Source organism: Oncorhynchus mykiss, chromosome 27, assembly GCF_057628025.1.
Source record: "Oncorhynchus mykiss isolate SJ-2025 chromosome 27, ASM5762802v1, whole genome shotgun sequence".
NCBI lineage: Eukaryota > Metazoa > Chordata > Actinopteri > Salmoniformes > Salmonidae > Oncorhynchus > Oncorhynchus mykiss.
In genome coordinates this window covers 44739354-44762500 of record NC_143048.1, presented here as the reverse complement: position 1 = coordinate 44762500, position 23147 = coordinate 44739354, and the positions used below count along the sequence as shown (strand labels likewise).

Below are 23147 nucleotides of genomic sequence, written 5' to 3'. Positions count from 1 at the left end.
TTCGGGTCAGTGTTGACATCGTTGCCTTTGTAATCAAGTTAGCTTGCTATAGCTAACGTTAGCTGTTAACCTTGCGTGTTTGACAATGTAAGCTATGTAAGCAAACGTTTGCGTTAGCTAGCGCAAAGGCAACTTTTCCCAAGGCCAGCGCAGCAGCTATCGCTCGGACAAACCCCCGTGTTTTCGTTCAACAACAACAACAACAAACTCCTCTTACGACACAAGCAGTGAGTCATAGTTCAAACGACAACATGGTTTTAACATTGAGAGACCATCAGAAGAGATTCTCATCTAAAATGATCCACACACAATATAGACGCATACAAATTATGGCATGTATACATGATTGTGTGTGTGTGTGAGTTAGTGTGTGTGTGTGTGTGTTAGAGTGTGCGTTAGTGTGTGTTAGTGTGTGGTAGTGTGTGTGTGTGTTAGTGTGTGTGTGTGTGTGTGTGTTAGTGTGTGTGTGTGTGTGTGTGTGTGTGTGTGTGTGTGCGTTAGTGTGTGGTAGTGTGTGTGTGTGTTAGTGTGTGTGTGTGTGTGTGTGTGTGTGAGTGTGTGTGTTAGTGTGTGTTAGTGTGTGTGTGTGTGTTAGTGTGTGTGTGTGTGTTAGTGTGTGTGTGTGTGTGTTAGTGTGTGTGTTAGTGTGTGTGTGTGTGTGTTATTGTGTGTGTGTGTTATTGTGTGTGTGTGTGTTAGTGTGTGGTAGTGTGTGTGTGTGTGTGTGTTAGTGTGTGGTAGTGTGTGTGTGTGTGTTAGTGTGTGAGTGTGTGTGTGAGTGTGAGTGTGTGTGTGTGTGTGTTAGTGTGTGTGTTAGTGTGTGTGTGTGTGTGTGTGTGTTAGTGTGTGTGTGTGTGTGTGTTATTGTGTGTGTGTTATTGTGTGTGTGTGTGTTATTGTGTGTGTGTGTGTTAGTGTGTGTGTTAGTGTGTGTGAGTGTGTGTGTGTTAGTGTGTGTGTGTGTGTGTTAGTGTGTGTGTGTGTGTGTGTGTGTGTGTATGTGTGTAGTGTGTGGTAGTGTGTGAGTGTGTGTGTGAGTGTTAGTGTGTGTGTGAGTGTGTGTGTTAGTGTGTGTTAGTGTGTGTGTTCGTGTGTGGTAGTGTGTGTGTGTGTGTGTGTTAGTGTGTGGTAGTGTGTGTGTTAGTGTGTGAGTGTGTGTGTGAGTGTGAGTGTTAGTGTGTGTGTGAGTGTGTGTGTGTTAGTGTGTGTGTTAGTGTGTGTGTTAGTGTGTGGTAGTGTGTGTGTGTGTTAGTGTGTGGTAGTGTGTGTGTGTGTTAGTGTGTGTGTGTGTGTGTGTTAGTGTGTGAGTGTGTGTGTGAGTGTTAGTGTGTGTGTGAGTGTGTGTGTTAGTGTGTGTTAGTGTGTGTGTTAGTGTGTGGTAGTGTGTGTGTGTGTTAGTGTGTGTGTTAGTGTGTGAGTGTGTGTGTGAGTGTGAGTGTTAGTGTGTGTGTGAGTGTGTGTGTTAGTGTGTGTGTTAGTGTGTGTGTTAGTGTGTGTGTGTGTGTGTGTGTTAGTGTGTGAGTGTGTGTGTGAGTGTGAGTGTGTGTGTTAGTGTGTGTGTTAGTGTGTGTGTTAGTGTGTGTGTTAGTGTGTGTATGTGTGTGTGTGTGTGTGTGTTAGTGTGTGTGTGTGTGTGTTATTGTGTGTGTGTGTTATTGTGTGTGTGTGTGTTATTGTGTGTGTGTGTGTTATTGTGTGTGTTAGTGTGTGTGTTAGTGTGTGTGTGTGTGTTAGTGTGTGTGTGTGTGTGAGTTAGTGTGTGTGTGTGTGTGTGTGTGTGGTAGTGTGTGAGTGTGTGTGTGAGTGTTAGTGTGTGTGTGAGTGTGTGTGTTAGTGTGTGTGTAGTGTGTGTGTTAGTGTGTGTGTTAGTGTGTGGTAGTGTGTGTGTGTGTGTGTTAGTGTGTGGTAGTGTGTGTGTGTGTTAGTGTGTGAGTGTGTGAGTGTGAGTGTGTGTGTGAGTGTGTGTGTGAGTGTGTGTGTTAGTGTGTGTGTGTTAGTGTGTGTGTGTTAGTGTGTGTGTGTTAGTGTGTGTGTTAGTGTGTGTGTGTTAGTGTGTGTGTTAGTGTGTGTGTGTGTGTGTGTGTGTGTGTGTGTGTGTGTGTGTGTGTGTGTTAGTGTGTGTGTGTGTGTTATTGTGTGTGTGTGTTAGTGTGTGTGTGTGTGTGTTATTGTGTGTGTGTGTTAGTGTGTGTGAGTGTGTGTTATTGTGTGTGTGTGTTAGTGTGTGTGAGTGTGTGTGTGTGTGTGTGTGTGTGTTAGTGTGTGTTAGTGTGTGTTAGTGTGTGTGTGTGTGTATGTGTGTAGTGTGTGTTAGTGTGTGTTAGTGTGTGTTAGTGTGTGTTAGTGTGTGTTAGTGTGTGTTAGTGTGTGTTAGTGTGTGTTAGTGTGTGTGTATTGTGTGTGTAGTGTGTGTGTATTGTGTGTAGTGTGTGTAGTGTATTACTGTGTTTGAATGTCCATGGGGGACTGTCTACCTGGGGGAACCAGGTTTAACATGTCCCTATAACATCCGGCTGGAATCAACATAATACATCAGAAATATGCCATACCTTCACCTAGCGAAGCGTGAATAGGAGGAGAGACCAGCGGGACAAAAGTTTCCAAGTCAAAGCGTCCGGTCCTGGACTGGGCTTTCAGCAGCCAATAGCGCTTCTCCAAGTCAATGATATCAGACTCTTCTACTGTGGGAGGAGAGAAGAAGAAGGATATGCTTTAAAAAAAAAATAAAAAAAAATGGCAACCAACCTAGAGTGATTTTTGTTTGTTTGTAGATTCGCCCGAGCATCTTCTTATTAGAACAACAACAACAAAAAGTCACATGACCTGACCTAGCAGTGTTTAGTAAGGAAAGGAAACACAGGCTTCAGATGATATCAATATGGTGCTATAGTGGACTTTGTGAACTCGGATGGCGATATGCAGATGACGCCAACACGTTTCACGGTTCCATTCTGATGTACATTTGGATTCTGGACAGTTTTGTTAACGAGCAGGACAGAGGATAGTAGTCTTGAGTAGTAGTCTCAAGGTCCCAGATCTTGCAAGTAGGGTTGCAACATTTCAGTAACTTTCCCCAAGAGAAATCCTGGATTGAGGAGTCAAGATTTCCTGCTTATTCCCTGAATCTTACAAAAATCAAGATTTCTGGAAAACCTGGGAATTCTGGTTACCAGAATTTTGCGACCCCATCTGTAAGTGATTTAGTCTATCCCGTTTAGTCTTGAGGTGAGACCATGAATCAAACTCAAAAAGGCAGGGCCAAGGCTCACGAGGTGTACCAATATAGCTACTGTTAAGTATGAAACCTGCCAGTCAGCCCCAGGGTCAGAGATCCTGGGTTCATCCTCCCACTCTAGCGCGTTAATCCACAGCTTTACACTGATAAGATTAGCCTACGGCTCGCTAGCTCATACTAGCCCAGGCTTTCCTTTCCACCCCACTGTCCCATGAGTCATCCCATACATGTCGCTCAGACAGGTGTCAAAACACACATACACAAATTAAGACCGCATCCCTAATGGCAGCCTATTCCCTACATAGTGCACTACTAAATAGGGCGCCATTTGGGATGCGGACCAGGTCATATTCACTCTCTGACTGGAGAGGAGGCCATTACGGATTTCCACCACAAACCCAAGCTGGTTCTTAAATCTCACTGCTATGGCCGACATCCTGGTTTGCTGTCTGTGTTTATTAGACGGATTGGTCAATAAGACAGTGATGTCACTGGGGGATAATATCGCCAACCTGTAGCAGTGAGCTGCAGATTGGGGTGTGGGTGGATTGAGAGGAGCTTTTCATCCCTCCCTCCCTCCTCTCCCTCCCTCAATCTTCTCCCTCCCTCCTCTCCCTCCCTCCCTCTCCCGCCATCCATCTTCTCCATCCATCCATCTTCTCCCTCCCTCCCTCCCTGTCCCTCTCCCCCTCCATCCTCTCTCCCTTCTTCCATCCATCCTCTCCCTCCCTCCCTCCCTCCCTCCCTCCCTCCCTCCCTCCCTCCCTCCCTCCCTCCCTCCCTCTACATCCATCCTATTCATCTCCCCCTTCCTCCTCCCCCTCCATCCATCCTCTCTCCCCCTCCATCCATCCAACCATCCGTTCTCCTGAGGTTTATTCCTGGAAGAGCCCAGCTCAACAGGGTCCAGGTGTCTCTGCGGAGAAAGTTGTTAAATTGTTGTGTGTGTGTGTGTGTGTGTGTGTGTGTGTGTGTGTGTGTTCAATCTGAAGACTGCTGGAGAAAGAGAGAAGTGGAGCGGTCCAGAGGACTGATTGGAAACCAGTAAAACACCACTTCAACGGGTCAATAACCTTTTGACCGCCGTTCAGTCCTTCCCTCCTCAGAGAAATGCTCAGAAACATCAGGTTTAAACAGAGAACACAACCTCACTTTGGTATATTGTCTACCTCACTTGCTTTGGCAATGTTAACATATGTTTCCCAGACCAATAAAGCCCTTGAATTGAATTGATAGAGAGATAGAGAAAGAGAGAGAGAGATAGAGAGAAAGAGAGAGAGAAGGAGAAAGAGACAGAGACAGAGAGAGAGAGACAGAGACAGAGACAGAGACAGAGAGAGAGAGACAGAGAGACACAGAGAGAGACAGAGAGAGACAGAGAGAGACAGAGAGAGACAGAGAGACAGAGAGACAGAGAGAGAGAGAGAGAGAGACAGAGAGACAGAGAGACAGAGAGACAGAGAGACAGAGAGACAGAGAGACAGAGAGACAGAGAGAGAGACACAGAGAGACACAGAGAGACAGAGAGACAGAGAGACAGAGAGAGAGAGAGAGAGAGAGACAGAGAGAGAGAGAGACAGAGAGAGAGAGAGAGACAGAGAGAGAGAGAGAGAGCGCGCTTGGGGGAAGTAATGGTGGATTAATATTGAGGAGCATGGTGTGGAATGGGAGGTGTGTGTGTGGTGGGGCCCGCCCCTGACTGACTGAATGCCCCTTTAAGAGTAGAACAGCTAGACAATACTAAATCCTACAAACACACACACACACACACGTCGTACACACACACACCCGTCGTACACACACACACACACACAAAACCTCAAAAATAGGTCCTCCAACTGGTCTTTCAGAAACGCGGACAACACCAATATAGTCAATGTATCAATCCCAAACGCTAAACACACCTGAAAAAAGGCTATTTGTGTCGTGCTTACTGAACGCAGGCCAGCGTGGGCTAGCCTAGCAGTGATTAGGGCAGAGGTAAAGGCCTGGTTGGGACTAGCAAGGAAAGCAGAGCTGAGGGGGAAGAAACACCTGCTCATCTTGTTGCTGTGTGTCATTAAATCAGGATGCTGCTCCAGCCTGCCTGACACTGCTAATCTATAAAACTCATTACCTCTCCTATGGATCGGCTCCAGGACATGCCTCATCCCGTCACTAGCTAGCTAACTGACTGACTGGCTGACTCCAGGACATGTTTCATCCCCTCGCTAGCTAACTGACTGGCTGACTCCAGGACATGCCTCATCCCCTCGCTAGCTAGCTAACTGACTGGCTGACTCCAGGACATGTTTCATCCCCTCGCTAGCTAATTGACTGGCTGACTCCAGGACATGCCTCATCCCATCACTAGCTAGCTAACTGACTGGCTGACTCCAGGACATGCCTCATCCCGTCACTAGCTAACTGATTGGCTGACTCCAGGACATGCCTCATCCCCTCGCTAGCTAACTGGCTGGCTGACTCCAGGATATGCCTCACCCCGTCACTAGCTAGCTAACTGACTGGCAGACTCCAGGACATGCCTCATCCCATCACTAGCTAGCTAGCTAACTGACGGCCTAACTCCAGGACATGCCACATCCCATCACTAGCTAGCTAGCTAGCTAACTGACTGGCTAACTCCAGGACATGCCTCATCCCGTCACTAGCTAGCTAACTGGCTGACTCCAGGACATGCCTCATCCCGTCACTAGCTAGCTCACTGACTGGCTGACTCCAGGACATGCCTCATCCCATCACTAGCTAGCTAGCTAATTGACTGGCTGACTCCAGGACATGCCTCATCCCATCACTAGCTAGCTAACTGGCTGACTGACTCCAGGACATGCCTCATCCCATCACTAGCTAGCTAACTGGCTGACTGACTCCAGGACATGCCTCATCCCATCACTAGCTAGCTAGCTAATTGACTGGCTGACTCCAGGACATGCCTCATCCCATCACTAGCTAGCTAACTGGCTGACTGACTCCAGGACATGCCTCATCCCCTCGCTAGCTAACTGGCTGGCTGACTCCAGGATATGCCTCACCCCGTCACTAGCTAGCTAACTGACTGGCTGACTCCAGGACATGTTTCATCCCCTCTCTAGCTAGCTAACTGACTGGCTGACTGACTAACTACAGGACATGCCTCATCCCATCACTAGCTAGCTAGCTAACTGACGGGCTAACTCCAGGACATGCCTCATCCCATCACTAGCTAGCTAGCTAGCTAACTGACTGGCTAACTCCAGGACATGCCTCATCCCGTCACTAGCTAGCTAACTGGCTGACTCCAGGACATGCCTCATCCCATCACTAGCTAGCTAACTGGCTGACTGACTCCAGGACATGCCTCATCCCCTCGCTAGCTAACTGGCTGGCTGACTCCAGGATATGCCTCACCCCGTCACTAGCTAGCTAACTGACTGGCTGACTCCAGGACATGTTTCATCCCCTCTCTAGCTAGCTAACTGACTGGCTGACTGACTAACTACAGGACATGCCTCATCCCATCACTAGCTAGCTAACTGGCTGACTGACTCCAGGACATGCCTCATCCCATCACTAGCTAGCTAGCTAATTGACTAGCTGACTCCAGGACATGCCTCATCCCATCACTAGCTAGCTAGCTAATTGACTGGCTGACTCCAGGACATGCCTCATCCCATCACTAGCTAGCTAACTGGCTGACTGACTCCAGGACATGCCTCATCCCATAACTAGCTAGCTAGCTAACTGACTGGCTGACTCCAGGACATGCCTCATCCCCTCGCTAGCTAACTGGCTGGCTGACTCCAGGATATGCCTCACCCCGTCACTAGCTAGCTAACTGACTGGCAGACTCCAGGACATGTTTCATCCCCTCGCTAGCTAGCTAGCTAACTGACTGGCTGACTGGCTAACTCCAGGACATGCCTCATCCCATCACTAGCTAGCTAGCTAACTAACTGACGGCCTAACTCCAGGACATGCCACATCCCATCACTAGCTAGCTAGCTAGCTAACTGACTGGCTAACTCCAGGACATGCCTCATCCCGTCACTAGCTAGCTAACTGGCTGACTCCAGGACATGCCTCATCCCGTCACTAGCTAGCTCACTGACTGACTCCAGGACATGCCTCATCCCGTCACTAGCTAGCTCACTGACTGGCTGACTCCAGGACATGCCTCATCCCATCACTAGCTAGCTAACTGGCTGACTGACTCCAGGACATGCCTCATCCCATCACTAGCTAGCTAGCTAATTGACTGGCTGACTCCAGGACATGCCTCATCCCATCACTAGCTAGCTAACTGGCTGACTGACTCCAGGACATGCCTCATCCCCTCGCTAGCTAACTGGCTGGCTGACTCCAGGATATGCCTCACCCCGTCACTAGCTAGCTAACTGACTGGCTGACTCCAGGACATGTTTCATCCCCTCGCTAGCTAGCTAACTGACTGGCTGACTGGCTAACTCCAGGACATGCCTCATCCCATCACTAGCTAGCTAGCTAACTGACGGGCTAACTCCAGGACATGCCTCATCCCATCACTAGCTAGCTAGCTAGCTAGCTAACTGACTGGCTAACTCCAGGACATGCCTCATCCCGTCACTAGCTAGCTAACTGGCTGACTCCAGGACATGCCTCATCCCATCACCAGCTAGCTAACTGGCTGGCTGACGCCAGGACATGCCTCATCCCGTCACTAGCTAGCTCACTGACTGACTCCAGGACATGCCTCATCCCGTCACTAGCTAGCTCATTGACTGGCTGACTCCAGGACATGCCTCATCCCATCACTAGCTAGCTAGCTAATTGACTGGCTGACTCCAGGACATGCCTCATCCCATCACTAGCTAGCTAACTGGCTGACTGACTCCAGGACATGCCTCATCCCATCACTAGCTAGCTAGCTAATTGACTGGCTGACTCCAGGACATGCCTCATCCCATCACTAGCTAGCTAACTGGCTGACTGACTCCAGGACATGCCTCATCCCATCACTAGCTAGCTAGCTAATTGACTGGCTGACTCCAGGACATGCCTCATCCCATCACTAGCTAGCTAACTGGCTGACTGACTCCAGGACATGCCTCATCCCATCACTAGCTAGCTAGCTAACTGACTGGCTGACTCCAGGACATGCCTCATCCCCTCGCTAGCTAACTGGCTGGCTGACTCCAGGATATGCCTCACCCCGTCACTAGCTAGCTAACTGACTGGCTGACTCCAGGACATGTTTCATCCCCTCGCTAGCTAGCTAACTGACTGGCTAACTCCAGGACATGCCTCATCCCATCACTAGCTAGCTAGCTAACTGACTGGCTAACTCCAGGACATGCCTCATCCCGTCACTAGCTAGCTAACTGGCTGACTCCAGGACATGCCTCATCCCGTCACTAGCTAGCTCACTGACTGGCTGACTCCAGGACATGCCTCATCCCATCACTAGCTAGCTAACTGGCTGACTGACTCCAGGACATGCCTCATCCCATCACTAGCTAGCTAGCTAATTGACTGGCTGACTCCAGGACATGCCTCATCCCATCACTAGCTAGCTAACTGGCTGGCTGACTCCAGGACATGCCTCATCCCGTCACTAGCTAGCTAACTGGCTGGCTGACGCCAGGACATGCCTCATCCCATCACCAGCTAGCTAACTGGCTGGCTGACGCCAGGACATGCCTCATCCCATCACTAGCTAGCTCACTGACTGGCTGACTCCAGGACATGCCTCATCCCGTCACTAGCTAGCTAACTGGCTGACTCCAGGACATGCCTCATCCCATCACTAGCTAGCTAACTGGCTGACTGACTCCAGGACATGCCTCATCCCATCAATAGCTAGCTAACTGGCTGACTGACTCCAGGACAAGCCTCATCCCATCACTAGCTAGCTAGCTAATTGACTGGCTGACTCCAGGACATGCCTCATCCCATCACTAGCTAGCTAACTGGCTGACTCCAGGACATGCCTCATCCCATCACTAGCTAGCTAACTGACTGGCTGACTCCAGGACATGCCTCATCCTGTCACTAGCTAGCTAACTATCTGACTCCAGGACATGCCTCATCCTGTCACTAGCTAGCTAACTGGCTGACTCCAGGACATGCCTCATCCCATCACTAGCTAGCTAACTGGCTGACTCCAGGACATGCCTCATCCTGTCACTAGCTAGCTAACTGGCTGACTCCAGGACATGTTTCATCCCCTCGCTAGCTAACTGACTGACTGACTGACTGTGATTCACTATTGTTCACTGCCGTTAAAAGTAATACACCATTGTAGAGAATAGGGTGCCATTTGGGACACACCTCCTAGCTTAGCACGCTAGGTAAACCGCTAGGCTAAATGGCTAACATTCCATTTCAGGACAGGACTGTACCTGGCAGGTTGAGACTGATCTCTTTTAAAAATGTCTGGAGCTTGAGGTTTGAGTCTGTTTAAAAATACAAGTGGACAGTATTTTGTTCTCAAACAAGAGGCTACATCTCCATTACTGAGTCGCCTGGCATACAGAGATAAATGGTTGTCATTCTGCGCTTGGGTCTCGAAAAACAAGCCGCGCGAGCGAGTTCACACAAGAACCTCCAAATGTACACTTCCACAATCTGAAAGTGGGGAGAAAAGTGCTTCTTCGTGATGTTACTTCCTGCACCAACCACCACAACAGGAAGTAGGATTACACAGCAAGTACAAAACCACTAACTCACTCCAACTACTAACTCACACTAACTAACTCCAACCATTGTTAAAAAAAAACACACACTAGTGTCAGTGTTGACCACTTCCTAGGCAGTCCTAAAATGGTACCTAATTCCCTATTTTTGGCCATAGCCCTACGGGTCCCGGTCAAAAGTAGTACACCTCATAGGAAATAGGGTGCCGTTTGGGAAGTGGTACTAGTCTAAAGGGGGTGCAGTGGTGTGCCCAGTACCCACCTAGAGGAGCGACTCGGTCAGAGTGACAACAGAGGTACCATACCATATTCCACCACACATGCCCTGGGACGTGCCGACAGGACTGGCGTGTACCATAGTAGACTCCACCGACCGACGGTTAACAGGCTCAGGGGAAGAAAAGAAAAAACCCACACCACGTTAACTCATGGTTAACTCATGCCATCCTGGTTCCAATCCAATGATTTTTACAATAGTATTCTAATACTATCCCAACCCGACAACAAGCCTGTCAGTCCTCCATGGCGTCTGGTGTGTGTGTGTCCGGTCGGTGACGGCGTCTTAGCCAAGAGTGAAGTATGTTCTAGAAAGTCCATGCACGGAGAAGGTGCTCGCCTCACGGCCGAAGAGTGCACACACACACACACACACACCTGAACTCTCTCACACACACACATACACCTACATACACACCGCTCAGAGTTAAGAGGATCATCTGGGAGTGGGCAACAGCAGATTACGAGCTGTCTGCAGGTACTCTCCCGGATTGGCAGCAAAGATCTCTCCTGCTCTCTGATTGGTCTCAGGACAGGAAGCAGCTAATATCTTTGATTGGTCTTGGACACAGCTACGTGTAAGAGCTTTCTTTCCAATAGGACAGAAAAAAGAAGGAGGGACATGAATGACAAAGAGAATGTGACAGAGGGTGACAAATACCAACATAACATGAAATATACCGAACTAAAACAGTCAGGTAAATTATCTGTCTTTTTTTGGGAGATGCCATCACTTGTTGACGACTTTACTCAGATGAACACCATAGAAACCTTTCAGTAGCGCCAGTGTGCGTACAGGGTAGTACTGGCGCTGTAGAGAGGAGCACGGGTAGCCGTCACTCACAGTGTGTGACTCCGGCCAGAGTCTGGTAGAAGGTGGGCGTGTCGCTGTCGTCTGTGAGGGTGACGCACACGCCTCCGGAGAGCAGCCAACGGGAGAAGGTGAACGCCTCCGGGTTCTGAAGGAGCCAGTTCTTAAAGCGCTCATAGTTGACTTTCTCCCCCTGAGACAAAACAAAACAAAAACACATCAACAACTTGTTACCAAATTCAAAAAAGGAGGTAGCGGGAGGAGACATGGTTTGGGGAGACGGACAGGGATTAGCGTTTATACTATAGGTGTATCGTGGAAGTGTCATTGGCCAATAGAGTTACAAACACTGGCCATTAGTTACAACCAAATACAGAGGTGTACAAAACATTAGGAACACTTGCTCTTTTTCTATGACCTAGACCACAGGTGTTAAACTCATTCCAAGGAAGGCCAAGTGGCTGTGGCTTTTCATTCCTCCTTTGTACTTGATTGATGAATTAAAAAGTTACTAATTAGTAAGGAACTCGCAACTAGGGCGGTTGCGGTGACCCTATTAGCGCCACGCTGGCAGTCATGACCTCAGTAAAATTTCCACGTGACCGCTGAGTCACGGTCATCTCCTTTTATGCACTCCAGACATGCTTTGGTAGTACCGAGCTCGCTAACGATCAACGGGTCACTAACGGCCTGGTGATATGTGTCTCTGTAAACCACTCTGACGTCAATGCAAATGCCAAAAAAACCACTTATCATTAAAAACAGTATGTGCTTTTTCAAATCTCACCACCTCACTGTGATTTGAAGAAAGAAGCTCATTAAGAGAGGTTGAAAGTGAGTGTAAAACACGATTGTTGTTTACGAAGCCTAACGACGAAACGGACAGTGTTTTCTAAAGTGATGATTCATTAAAAAAACACACATGAATATTCGAGCTTATGCATAAAACTACAGAAAGTATTCACACCCCTTAAACTTTTACAAAATGTTGTCGTCTTACAGCTCAGAAAATGGATTCAATTTAGATTTTTGTTGGTCACTGGCCTACACACAAGACCACATAATATCAAAGAGCAGACATATATATGTATAGTACCTATAGACAGTATATAGACATGTATAGTACCTATAGACAGTATATAGACATGTATAGTACCTATAGACAGTATATAGACATGTATAGTACCTATAGACAGTATATAGACATGTATAGTACCTATAGACAGTATATAGACATGTATAGTACCTATAGACAGTATATAGACATGTATAGTACCTATAGACAGTATATAGACATGTATAGTACCTATAGACAGTATATAGACATGTATAGTACCTATAGACAGTATATAGACATGTATAGTACCAGTCAAAAGTTCAGACCAACACCAACTGATTCAAGGGTTTTTATTTATTTTCTACATTGTAGAAGAACAGTGAAGACATCAACACTAAGAAATAACACATATGGAGTCATGTAGTAACCTTTGGTAGTGGTTCTTTGCAGCAATTCAACCATGAGGGCTGCAGGTAGTGGTCAGAGCGTTGGACTAGTTAACCGGAAGGTTGCAAGATCGAATCCCCGAGCTGACAAGATACAAAAAAAATTGTCGTTCTGCCCCTGAACAAGGCAGTTAACGCACTGTTCCAGTCTCCACTGAACAGTTGATGTTGAGATGTGTCTGTTACTTGAACTCTGTGAAGCATTTATTTGGGTTGTAATTTCTGTGACTGGTAACTCTAACGAACTTATCCTCTGCAGCAGAGGTAACTCTGGGTCTTCCTTTCCTGTGGCGGTCCTCATGAGAGACAGTTTCATCATAGCGCTTGATGGTTTTCGCGACTGCACTTGAAGAAATTATCAAAGTTCTTAGGACATTTTCCAGATGGACTGACCTTCGTGTCTTAAAGTAATGATAGACTGTAATTTCTCTTTGCTTATTTGAGCTGTTCTTGCCATAATATGGACTCTTTTAACAAATAGGGCTATCTTCTGTATACCACCTCTACCTTGTCACAACACAACTGATTGGCTCAAATTGCCTTTCCTTAAAAAGGAAAGAAATTCCACAAATGAACTTTTAACATGGCACACCTGTTAATTGAAATGAAATCCAGGTGACTACCTCATGAAGCTGGTTGAGAGAATGCCAAGAATGTGCAAAGCTGTCATCAAGGCAAAGGGTGGCTACTTTGAAGAATCTCAAATATATTTTGATTTGTTTAACATTTGTTTGGTTATGACATGATTCCATATGTGTTATTTCATAATTTGTCTTGACTATTACAATGTAGAAAATATTAAAAATAAAGAAAAACCCTGGATGAGTAGGTGTGTCCAAAATGTTGACTTTTACTGTGTGTGTGTGTGTGTGTGTGTGTGTGTGTGTACATACACACACACGGTACCAGTCAAATTTTATATGTATATAAATAAATACAAATTTGGACAAATTATTTAAAATTATTTATTTATAATAAATAAGATGTATTTAAATTATTTATTCAAATTATTTGAAAAGAAAAGCTGAAATGTCTCGAGTCAATAAGTATGACAACCCCTTTGTTATGACAAGAATAAATACGTTCAGGAGTGAACATTAGAAGTCACATAATCTGTTGCATGTGTGCAGTAACATTGTTTAACATGAGTTTTGAATGACTACCTCATCTCCGTACCCCCCTCACATACAGATCATTTTAAAAAGGTCCCGCAGTCAAAGAACCAGGAAGGTTTTCCAATTTCTAGATGGGTATAAATACAATTTAAAACAAACAATTTAACATGTTGAAGTTATTAATTACACTTTGGATGGTGTATCAATACTACAAAGTGACTGGGTATCAACCAATCAGGCCAAAGGTAACATTAAAACAGAGTTTAATGGCTACGATAGGAGAAAACTGAGGATGGATCAACATTGTTGTGACTCCACAATAGTAACCTAATTGACAAAGTGAAAAGATGGGAAACCTTAACTTTAACTTTAACCTTAAACAGAATATAAATATTTTAAAACTTGGATCTTGTTTTTGCAACAAGACACAAAAGTAATACTGCAAAGAATGTGGTAAGTAATTAACTTTTTGTCCTGAATACAAAGTGTTGTGTTTGGCCAAATCCAATAAAACACATTACTGAGTACCACTCTCCATATGTTCAAGCATAGTGGTGGCTGCATCATGTTATGGGTATGCTTGTAATCGTTAAGGACTGGGGAGTTTTTCAGGATAATAAAGAAACAGAATGGAGGTGAGGACAGACAAAATCCTAGAGGAAAACCTGGTTCAGTCTGCTTTCTACCAGACACTGGGAGATGAATTCACCTTTTAGTAGGACAAAACACAAACCCAAGTCTACATTCTATGCTTATCAAGAAGACAGTGAATGTTCCTGAGTGGAGTTTTGACTGAAATCTACTCGAAAATCTATGTCAAGGCCTGAAAATGTCTCTCTAGCAATGATCAACAACCAATTTGACAGAGCTTGAAGAATTTTTTAAATAATAAAATGGGCAAATGTTGCACAATCTAGGTGTGGAAAGCTCTTAAGAGACTAACTTAGAAAGACCGTAATCACTGTCAAAGGTTTTGACTCAGGGGGTGTGTATACTTATGTAAATGTGATATTTCTGTGTTTCACTTTCAATACATTTCCAACCATTTAAAAACACATGTTTCAACTTCACCATTACACAATACCTCGTGAGGCTGGGAGAGAAAGAAAAAATATATAACTTAATCCATTTTTAATTCAGGCTGTAACACAACAACATGTGTAAAATTAGTCAGATAAAAACCGTGAATTAAAATAACGATTGTGTCGTTATACAACACATATTAGGTACGGCAGAGCACTGTACAGGCCTAGGCGATGCTGTCGGTTCATTGATTGTGCAGGGCGGCTTACCCAGTTAAATCTACAATTATAGTGAATATGTATTTGATTTAGAATAGCCTGGTAATAGGGCTTTTTGTTATATATTCTCATAATTAAAATAACACATTACCTTTGTCATTCCCTCTCCTCCCTTCCTTTCTCCAGCGCGCATAGAGAGGGGCTGGCAACAGTTTAATGAAATATGTTGTTTTCGTTGTGAAAACGTGCTACTATCGATGTTCCCTGGACAGATTTCACTTGGGTTTCCCCAACTTGGAGGACAGGGTAGCTGCAGGAACGGGTTTGGCGAGCCCATGGTGGAATATCAGCTGTCGCGCAGCGAGAGGCAGCGCGCTCCTCAAAACAGTGGTTGATGTGTGGAGTGAAACAACCAGAGTATCCCTACCCAACATGAGTGAAACAACCAGAGTATCCCTACCCAACATGAGGGAAACAACCAGAGTATCCCTACCCAACATGAGGGAAACAACCAGAGTATCCCTACCCAACATGAGGGAAACAACCAGAGTATCCCTACCCAACATGAGGGAAACAACCAGAGTATCCCTACCCAACATGAGTGAAACAACCAGAGTATACATACCCAACATGAGTGAAACAACCAGAGTATCCCTACCCAACATGAGGGAAACAACCAGAGTATCCCTACCCAACATGAGTGAAACAACCAGAGTATACATACCCAACATGAGGGAAACAACCAGAGTATCCCTACCCAACATGAGGGAAACAACCAGAGTATCCCTACCCAACATGAGTGAAACAACCAGAGTATACATACCCAACATGAGGGAAACAACCAGAGTATCCCTACCCAACATGAGTGAAAAATGAAATGGCAGGAAAGTTGGCCTCATTTGATATTCCAGTGCATATAGATGATATGCCTTCTTCCCCTCTGTTCCTGTCCCTGTCCCCATCCCCCGTCCCAGTCTCTGTCCCCGTCTCTGTCCCCATCCCATCCCTGCTCACGGCCCACGGCCCACGGCTCACGGCCCACGGCCAGATGACACAGAAGGACCGTTTATAATCTGTACAAAACATGTTCTTGATGTCATAATGTTTCTTTAGACCGGTCTGAAATAAATAATGGATTTATTGTGATGGTTTAGACTACATGTTACATGGATTTAGTAGACTTTTTTTTTTTTTTACAAATGTAGATGTTCCTAAGGTCTGCATCAGTGGCTTGTAGGATGTGTGTGGGAGTCAGATGCTAAATGTGTTTATGTTAATTAACGGTCAATTACCACGAAACCGGCAGTTATTTGCATAATTATAATTTATTTTATTTAACCTTCATTTAACTAGGCAAGTCAGTTAAGAACAAATTCTTATTTACAAATGACGGCCTATCAAAAGGCCTCCTGCGGGGACGAGGGCCTGGGATTAATATATATATACACACATGCTGCTGTTTAACGTTAAAGGGGTAGTCTGCACTTTGCTAATGATATTGGATTCTTGGGAGGGGTGTATTGTGTAAACACACAGTCTGTGACCGAACCGCAGACTGAGTGATGACTGGAGAGGAGAGAGGAGTGTGTTGTGTAAACACACACACACACACACACGTCTGTGACCGAACCTCAGACTGAGTGATGACTGGAGAGGAGAGAGGAGTGTGTTGTGTAAACACACACACACACACACACACGTCTGTGACCGAACCTCAGACTGAGTGATGACTGGAGAGGAGAGAGGAGTGTGTTGTGTAAACACACACACACACGTCTGTGACCGAACCTCAGACTGAGTGATGACTGGAGAGGAGAGAGGAGTGTGTTGTGTAAACACACACACACACGTCTGTGACCGAACCTCAGACTGAGTGATGACTGGAGAGGAGAGAGGAGTGTGTTGTGCGTCAGTCAAAGTGTCAGTCTGGGTGATTGACAGGTGACAGGACAGTAATCTGTGACTGACCTCGCTGAAGCACTTCCTGAGAGAGGGCGGAACTTCCCCGTCCAATGCCCGTAGTACGGCCTCCATGTCGTCCCGCGCCGCATAGCCGCCAGACTCACTGGCAAACAGGCTGAAGAGGTCTGTGGTTGGACACACCACACACACAGTTAATGAGTTCATTCTGGACGGCAGGTTGGTCTTACCAGTGGCAGGCAGACTCAGACAGAAGCCAGAGTAGCTGCAGTCTGAAGGTCCCATCACTAATCATCATGGCCTTGGCTCTCTGCTGCCTCACACACACAATTCATTGAGAGAGACAGCAAGAGAGAGCGAGAGAGAGAGTGAGCGAGAGAGAGAGAACGAGAGAGAGCGAGAGCGAGAGAGAGAGTGAGCGAGAGCGAGAGTGAGCGAGAGACAGAGAGAGAGAGTGAGCGAGAGACAGAGAGAGCGAGCGAGCGAGAGACAGAGAGAGAGACAGAGAGAGACACAGACAGAGAGAGAGAGAGAGAAACATACACTTGGCCTTCTCCCCATCTCGTCCTCTAGTCAGCAGCACCAGGCCAATGATGAGGTTGTTGAAGTGCAGTCCTTTAGACGTGCCCCCAAACGAGTTGTAGATGACCTGCAGGGAGAGGAGGAGAGTACAGAGAAAGAAAATAAAGATGGTATGAACACACACACAGACACACACAGGTATGTGGACACCTGCTCGTACAACATCTCATTCCAAAATCATGGGCATTAATATGTAGTTGGTCCCGCCTTTTGCTGCTATAACAGCCTACACACTTCTGGGAAGGCTTTCCACTAGATGTTGGAACATTGCTGCTATAACAGCCTCCAGTCTTCTGGGAAGGCTTTCCACTAGATGTTGGAACATTGCTGCTATAACAGCCTCCACTCTTCTGGGAAGGCTTTCCACTAGATGTTGGAACATTGCTGCTATAACAGCTTCCACTCTTCTGGGAAGGCTTTCCACTAGATGTTGGAACATTGCTGCTATAACAGCCTCCAGTCTTCTGGGAAGGCTTTCCACTAGATGTAGGAACATTGCTGCTATAACAGCCTCCACTCTTCTGGGAAGGCTTTCCACTATATGTAGGAACATTACTGCTATAACAGCCTCCACTCTTCTGGGAAGGCTTTCCACTATATGTAGGAACATTACTGCTATAACATCCTCCACTCTTCTGGGAAGGCTTCCCACTAGATGTTGGAACATTGCTGCGGGGAAACATTCTTCCATTCAGCCACAAGACCATTAGTGAGGTGGGGCACTGATGTTGGAATATTAGGCCTGTGTATACTGTACACACATATATGTGTGTATGTGTGTATGTGTATACAGTGCTGTGAAAAATATTTTTGCCCCCTTTTCCTGATTCTCTATTGTTGATACTGAATGTTTCCACGCAGCAATGTTCCAACATCTAGTGGAGGGTGTCATAGCAACAGGGGGGGGGGGGGACTCCATATTAATGCCCATGATTTTTGGAATGAGACGTTGGATGAGCAGGTGTCCACATACCTCTGGTCCAGTAGTGTATTAACCCATAAGACATAAGCACACACACACACACGCACACACACACACACACACACACCTATTCTAATGTGGCCCCCCAAGGAAAATAATTGCCCAGGCCTGATACAAGGACACACACACACAGACACGGACACACACACACACACACACACAATAGAAATATGCCAGTAGACACAGATCCAACTAGTGTTCCAATTAACACCCTACACCCTACATCAGGTGTTATCAACTAGATTAAGCCGCGGGTCCATTTTCTTCTTGTGTGGACGGTCAGGGGTTAGGAACATAATTGTAAATCATTTGTAGAGTTTAAATTGACCGCAAAAAAAAACCCAAACAGATATATTTTACTAAAACATGTAATAATTTCAAACCTTGCTTACATTTGTGATACAAATACACTGAGTGTACAAAACATTAGGAACACCTCTTTCCAGGACATACTGACCAGGTGAATCCAGGTGAAAACTACGATCCCTTATTGATGTCACTTGTTAAATCCACTTCAATCAGTGTAGATGAACGGGAGGAGACGGGTTAAAGAAGGATTTTTAAGCCTTGACACAATTAGACATGGATTGTGTATGTGTGTTATTCAGAGGGTGAATGGGCAAGACTAAATATTGAAGTGTCTTTGAACAGGGTATGGTAGTAGGTGCCAGGCGCACCGGTTTGAGTCTGTAAAGAACTGCAACGCTGCTGGGTTTTTCACGCTCAACAGTTTCCCAGTGTGTAACAAGAATGGCCAACTGTGGGAAGCATTGGAGTCAACACGGCCCAGCATCCCTGTGGGACGCTTTCGATACCTTGCAGAGTCCAACGCCCTGACCAATTGAGGCTGTTCTGAGGGCAAAAAGGGGGTGCAACTCAATATTAGGATGGTGTTCCTAATGTTTTGTCCCCTCAGTGTCTCTACTATTCGTATGTATTCTTTCAGAGCAGATGTCCAACCATTAAAACCACTTGGTGCTGATTCGCTGGTGCTTTTACAGTCTGCCCAACAATAAAAACCGCTTGGTGCTGATTCGCTGGTGCTTTTACAGTCTGCCCAACAATAAAAACCGCTTGGTGCTGATTCGCTGGTGCTTTTACAGTCTGTCCAACAATAAAAACCGCTTGGTGCTGATTCGCTGGTGCTTTTACAGTCTGTCCAACAATAAAAACCGCTTGGTGCTGATTCGCTGGTGCTTTTACAGTCTGTCCAACAATAAAAGTGTGTGTGCAAGTGTGATCCCCATTCATCAATGTGCAACTGTGTCACGGTCAGAGCCGGCAGGGACCCCCCCACCAATGGCCGTCTACCTCTGCCCTGGTTGTGGGGTGTGTGTCTGGGAGGCGTCCCTCTCGCCAGCACTTGTCGAGGCCTCTTGGTTGCCTGGGGCTGGAGAGACTGTGGCAGCAGTCTCTGTGACCTCACAGCCGGTCGGTGGCAGCGGTCTCTGTGACCTCACAGCCGGTCGGGGGCAGCGGCCTCTGTGACCTCACAGCCGGTCGGGGGCAGCGGCCTCTGTGACCTCACAGCCGGTCGGGGGCAGCGGCCTCTGTGACCTCACAGCCGGTCGGGGGCAGCGGCCTCTGTGACCTCACAGCCGGTCGGGGGCAGCGACCTCTGTGACCTCACAGCCGGTCGGGGGCAGCGGCCTCTGTGACCTCACAGCCGGTCGGGGGCAGCGGCCTCTGTGACCTCACAGCCGGTCGGGGGCAGCGGCCTCTGTGACCTCACAGCCGGTCGGGGGCAGCGGCCTCTGTGACCTCACAGCCGGTCGGGGGCAGCGGCCTCTGTGACCTCACAGCCGGTCGGGGGCAGCGGCCTCTGTGACCTCACAGCCGGTCGGGGGCAGCGGCCTCTGTGACCTCACAGCCGGTCGGGGGCAGCGGCCTCTGTGACCTCACAGCCGGTCGGGGGCAGCGGCCTCTGTGACCTCACAGCCGGTCGGGGGCAGCGGCCTCTGTGACCTCACAGCCGGTCGGGGGCAGCGGCCTCTGTGACCTCACATCCGGTCGGGGGCAGCGGCCTCTGTGACCTCACAGCCGGTCGGGGGCAGCGGCCTCTGTGACCTCACAGCCGGTCGGGGGCAGCGGCCTCTGTGACCTCACAGCCGGTCGGGGGCAGCGGTCTCTGTGACCTCACAGCCAGTCGGGGGCAGCGGTCTCTGTGACCTCACAGCCAGTCGGGGGCAGCGGTCTCTGTGACCTCACAGCCAGTCGGGGGCAGCGGTCTCTGTGACCTCACAGCCAGTCGGGGGCAGCGGTCTCTGTGACCTCACAGCCAGTCGGGGGCAGCGGTCTCTGTGATCTCACAGCCAGTCGGGGGCAGCGGTCTCTGTGACCTCACAGCCAGTCGGGGGCAGCGGTCTCTGTGACCTCACAGCCAGTCGGGGGCAGCGGTCTCTGTGACCTCACAGCCAGTCGGGGGCAGCGGCCTCTGTGACCTCACAGCCAGTCGGGGGCAGCGGCCTCTGTGTCCTCACAGCCGGTCGGTGGCAGTGGTCTCTGTGATCTCACAGCCGGTCGGTGGCAGTGGTCTCTGTGACCTCACAGCCAGTGGGTGGCAGCGGTCTCTGTGACCTCACAGCCAGTCGGTGGCAGTCACAGTGGCTGTGTCAGTTTGTCACGGGAACAAACAGAAGCATCCTCAACATAACACCTTAATACTGTCATATTTCATTAGATGTTTTAAATGAACATGTCTTATTAATTTTGAGTATAATTTTTTTTTTTTTAAATGCACAAGTTATTGGCAGTAGAATTTACTTATTCAAAGCCTGTATATTTAGATATTGACTTTACTCTGCTTGCTTGGCCTGAAGCATGCCCCGACAACATATTTCAACTTCCTGAGGACATGTTCTGCATATTCTCTAACATGATTATGCACACATTCCACTTTCTTAGGAACCAGGTCCATGTGCACAAATATTGGCAGGCCAAAATGAATATGACAAGACGACAAACTGAACCACTAACTAGAGAGAGAGAGAGAGACAGAGAGAGAGAGAAACAGAGAGAGAGACAGAGAGAGAGAGAAACAGAGAGAGAGAGAGAGAGAGAGAGAGACAGAGAGAGAGAGAGAGAAACAGAGAGAGAGACAGAGAGAGAGAGAAACAGAGAGAGAGAGAGAGAGAGAGAGAGAGAGACAGAGAGAGAGACAGAGAGAGAGAGAGAGAGAGAGAGAGAGAGAGAGAGAGAGAGAGAGAGAGAGAGAGAGAGAGACAGAGAGAGAGAGAGAGAGAGAGAAACAGAGAGAGAGAGAGAGAGAGAGAGAGAAACAGAGAGAGAGAGAGAGAGAGAGAGAGAAACAGAGAGAGAGAGAGAGAGAGAGAGAGAGAGACAGAGAGAGAGAGAAACAGAGAGAGAGAGAGAGAGAGAGAGAAACAGAGAGAGAGAGAGAGAGAGAGAGAGACAGAGAGAGAGAGAGAGAAACAGAGAGAGAGACAGAGAGAGAGAGAAACAGAGAGAGAGAGAGAGAGAGACAGAGAGAGAGACAGAGAGAGAGAGAGAGAGAGAGAGAGAGAGAGAGAGAGAGAGAGAGAGAGAGAGAGAGAAACAGAGAGAGAGACAGAGAGAGAGAGAGAGAGAGAGAGAGAGAGAAACAGAGAGAGAGACAGAGAGAGACACACACACACACACACACACACACCTATATTAGGGCACTGCAATAGCTGCATATCATTATTTCCTCGGGAAACATTTCACCTGAACATGACCGTGAAGTACCTAAATGAATTACCCTCTGGAAACGTTGCCATAAAGACTAAATGTATAGAGCTAAAAACATGTCCTTTCAAATCAAGCTACTCAACGCTGGCTACAAGCCCCGCCCTTTCCTGTTGTACGCAGCAGCATAATAAGTGCTGACAGGAAGAAAAGGAGAAGAAGCTTTGAGAAGTGTGGTCAACACATTGCCTGCATGGACTCACAACTCATTTACCATGCTGTATTGGCTTCCTTCATCAGAGCGTATTAAATACATATTCCGCAGACTCAACAGCCTTGGTTTCTCTAATGACTGCCTCGCCTGGTTCACCAACTACTTCCCCGATAGAGTTCAAGTGTGTCAAATCAGGGGACCTGTTGTCCGGACGTCTGGCAGTCTTCTATGGGGGTGCCACAGGGTTCAATTCTCGGGCTGACTCTTTTCTCTGTATATATCAGTGATGTCGCTCTCGCTGCGGGTGATTCTTTGATCAACCTCTATACAGACAGCCCCATTCTGTATACCTCTGGCCCTTCTTTGGACACTGTGTTAACAAACCTCCAGACGAGCTTCAATGCCATTACAACTCTCCTTCCATGGCCTCCGACTGCTCTTAAAACGCTGGTAAAACTAAATGTGTGCTCTTCAACCGATCGCTGCCCGCACCAGCCCGCCAAGCATCACTACTCGGGACGGTTCTGACTTAAAATATGTGGACAACTATAAATACCTAGGTGTCTGGCTAGACTGTAAACTCCCCTTCCAGACTCATATTAAGCATCGCCAATCCAAAAATAAACCCTATTTCGCAACAATGCCTCCTTCACTCACGCTGCCAAACATACCCTCGTAAAACGGACTGTCCTGCCGATCCTGGACTTCGGCGATGTAATTTACAAATTAGCCTCCAACACTCTACTCAGCAAACTGGATTCAGTCTATCACAGTGCCATCCGTTTTGTCACCAAAGCCCCATATACTACCCACCATTGCGACCTGTATGCTCTCGTTGGCTGGCCCTCGCTTCATATTCGTCGCCAAACCCACTGGCTCCAGGTCATCTATAAGTCTTTGCTAGGTAAAGCTCCGCCTTATCTCAGCTCACCGGTCACCATAGCAGCACCTA

The 23147-nt window shown here is 47.4% G+C and overlaps 1 protein-coding gene and 1 long non-coding RNA gene across 3 annotated transcripts in view; one reads left to right on the top strand and one right to left on the bottom strand.

The window, feature by feature from the left end:
* LOC149971325 (uncharacterized) overlaps positions 1-23147 on the top strand; it is a 381039-nt gene that overhangs the window by 27775 nt on the left and 330117 nt on the right. The window lies entirely within an intron of this gene.
* usp32 (ubiquitin specific peptidase 32) overlaps positions 1-23147 on the bottom strand; it is a 106663-nt gene that overhangs the window by 54871 nt on the left and 28645 nt on the right. For both annotated transcript variants that reach the window (XM_036965634.2, XM_036965635.2), the window contains exons 3-6: positions 17295-17400; positions 16800-16918; positions 11006-11165; positions 2550-2681 (exon numbers count right to left, since the gene is read on the bottom strand). In XM_036965634.2, coding sequence (XP_036821529.2) covers positions 2550-2681; positions 11006-11165; positions 16800-16918; positions 17295-17400 — 517 coding nt within the window. The remainder of the gene's footprint in view (positions 1-2549; positions 2682-11005; positions 11166-16799; positions 16919-17294; positions 17401-23147) is intronic.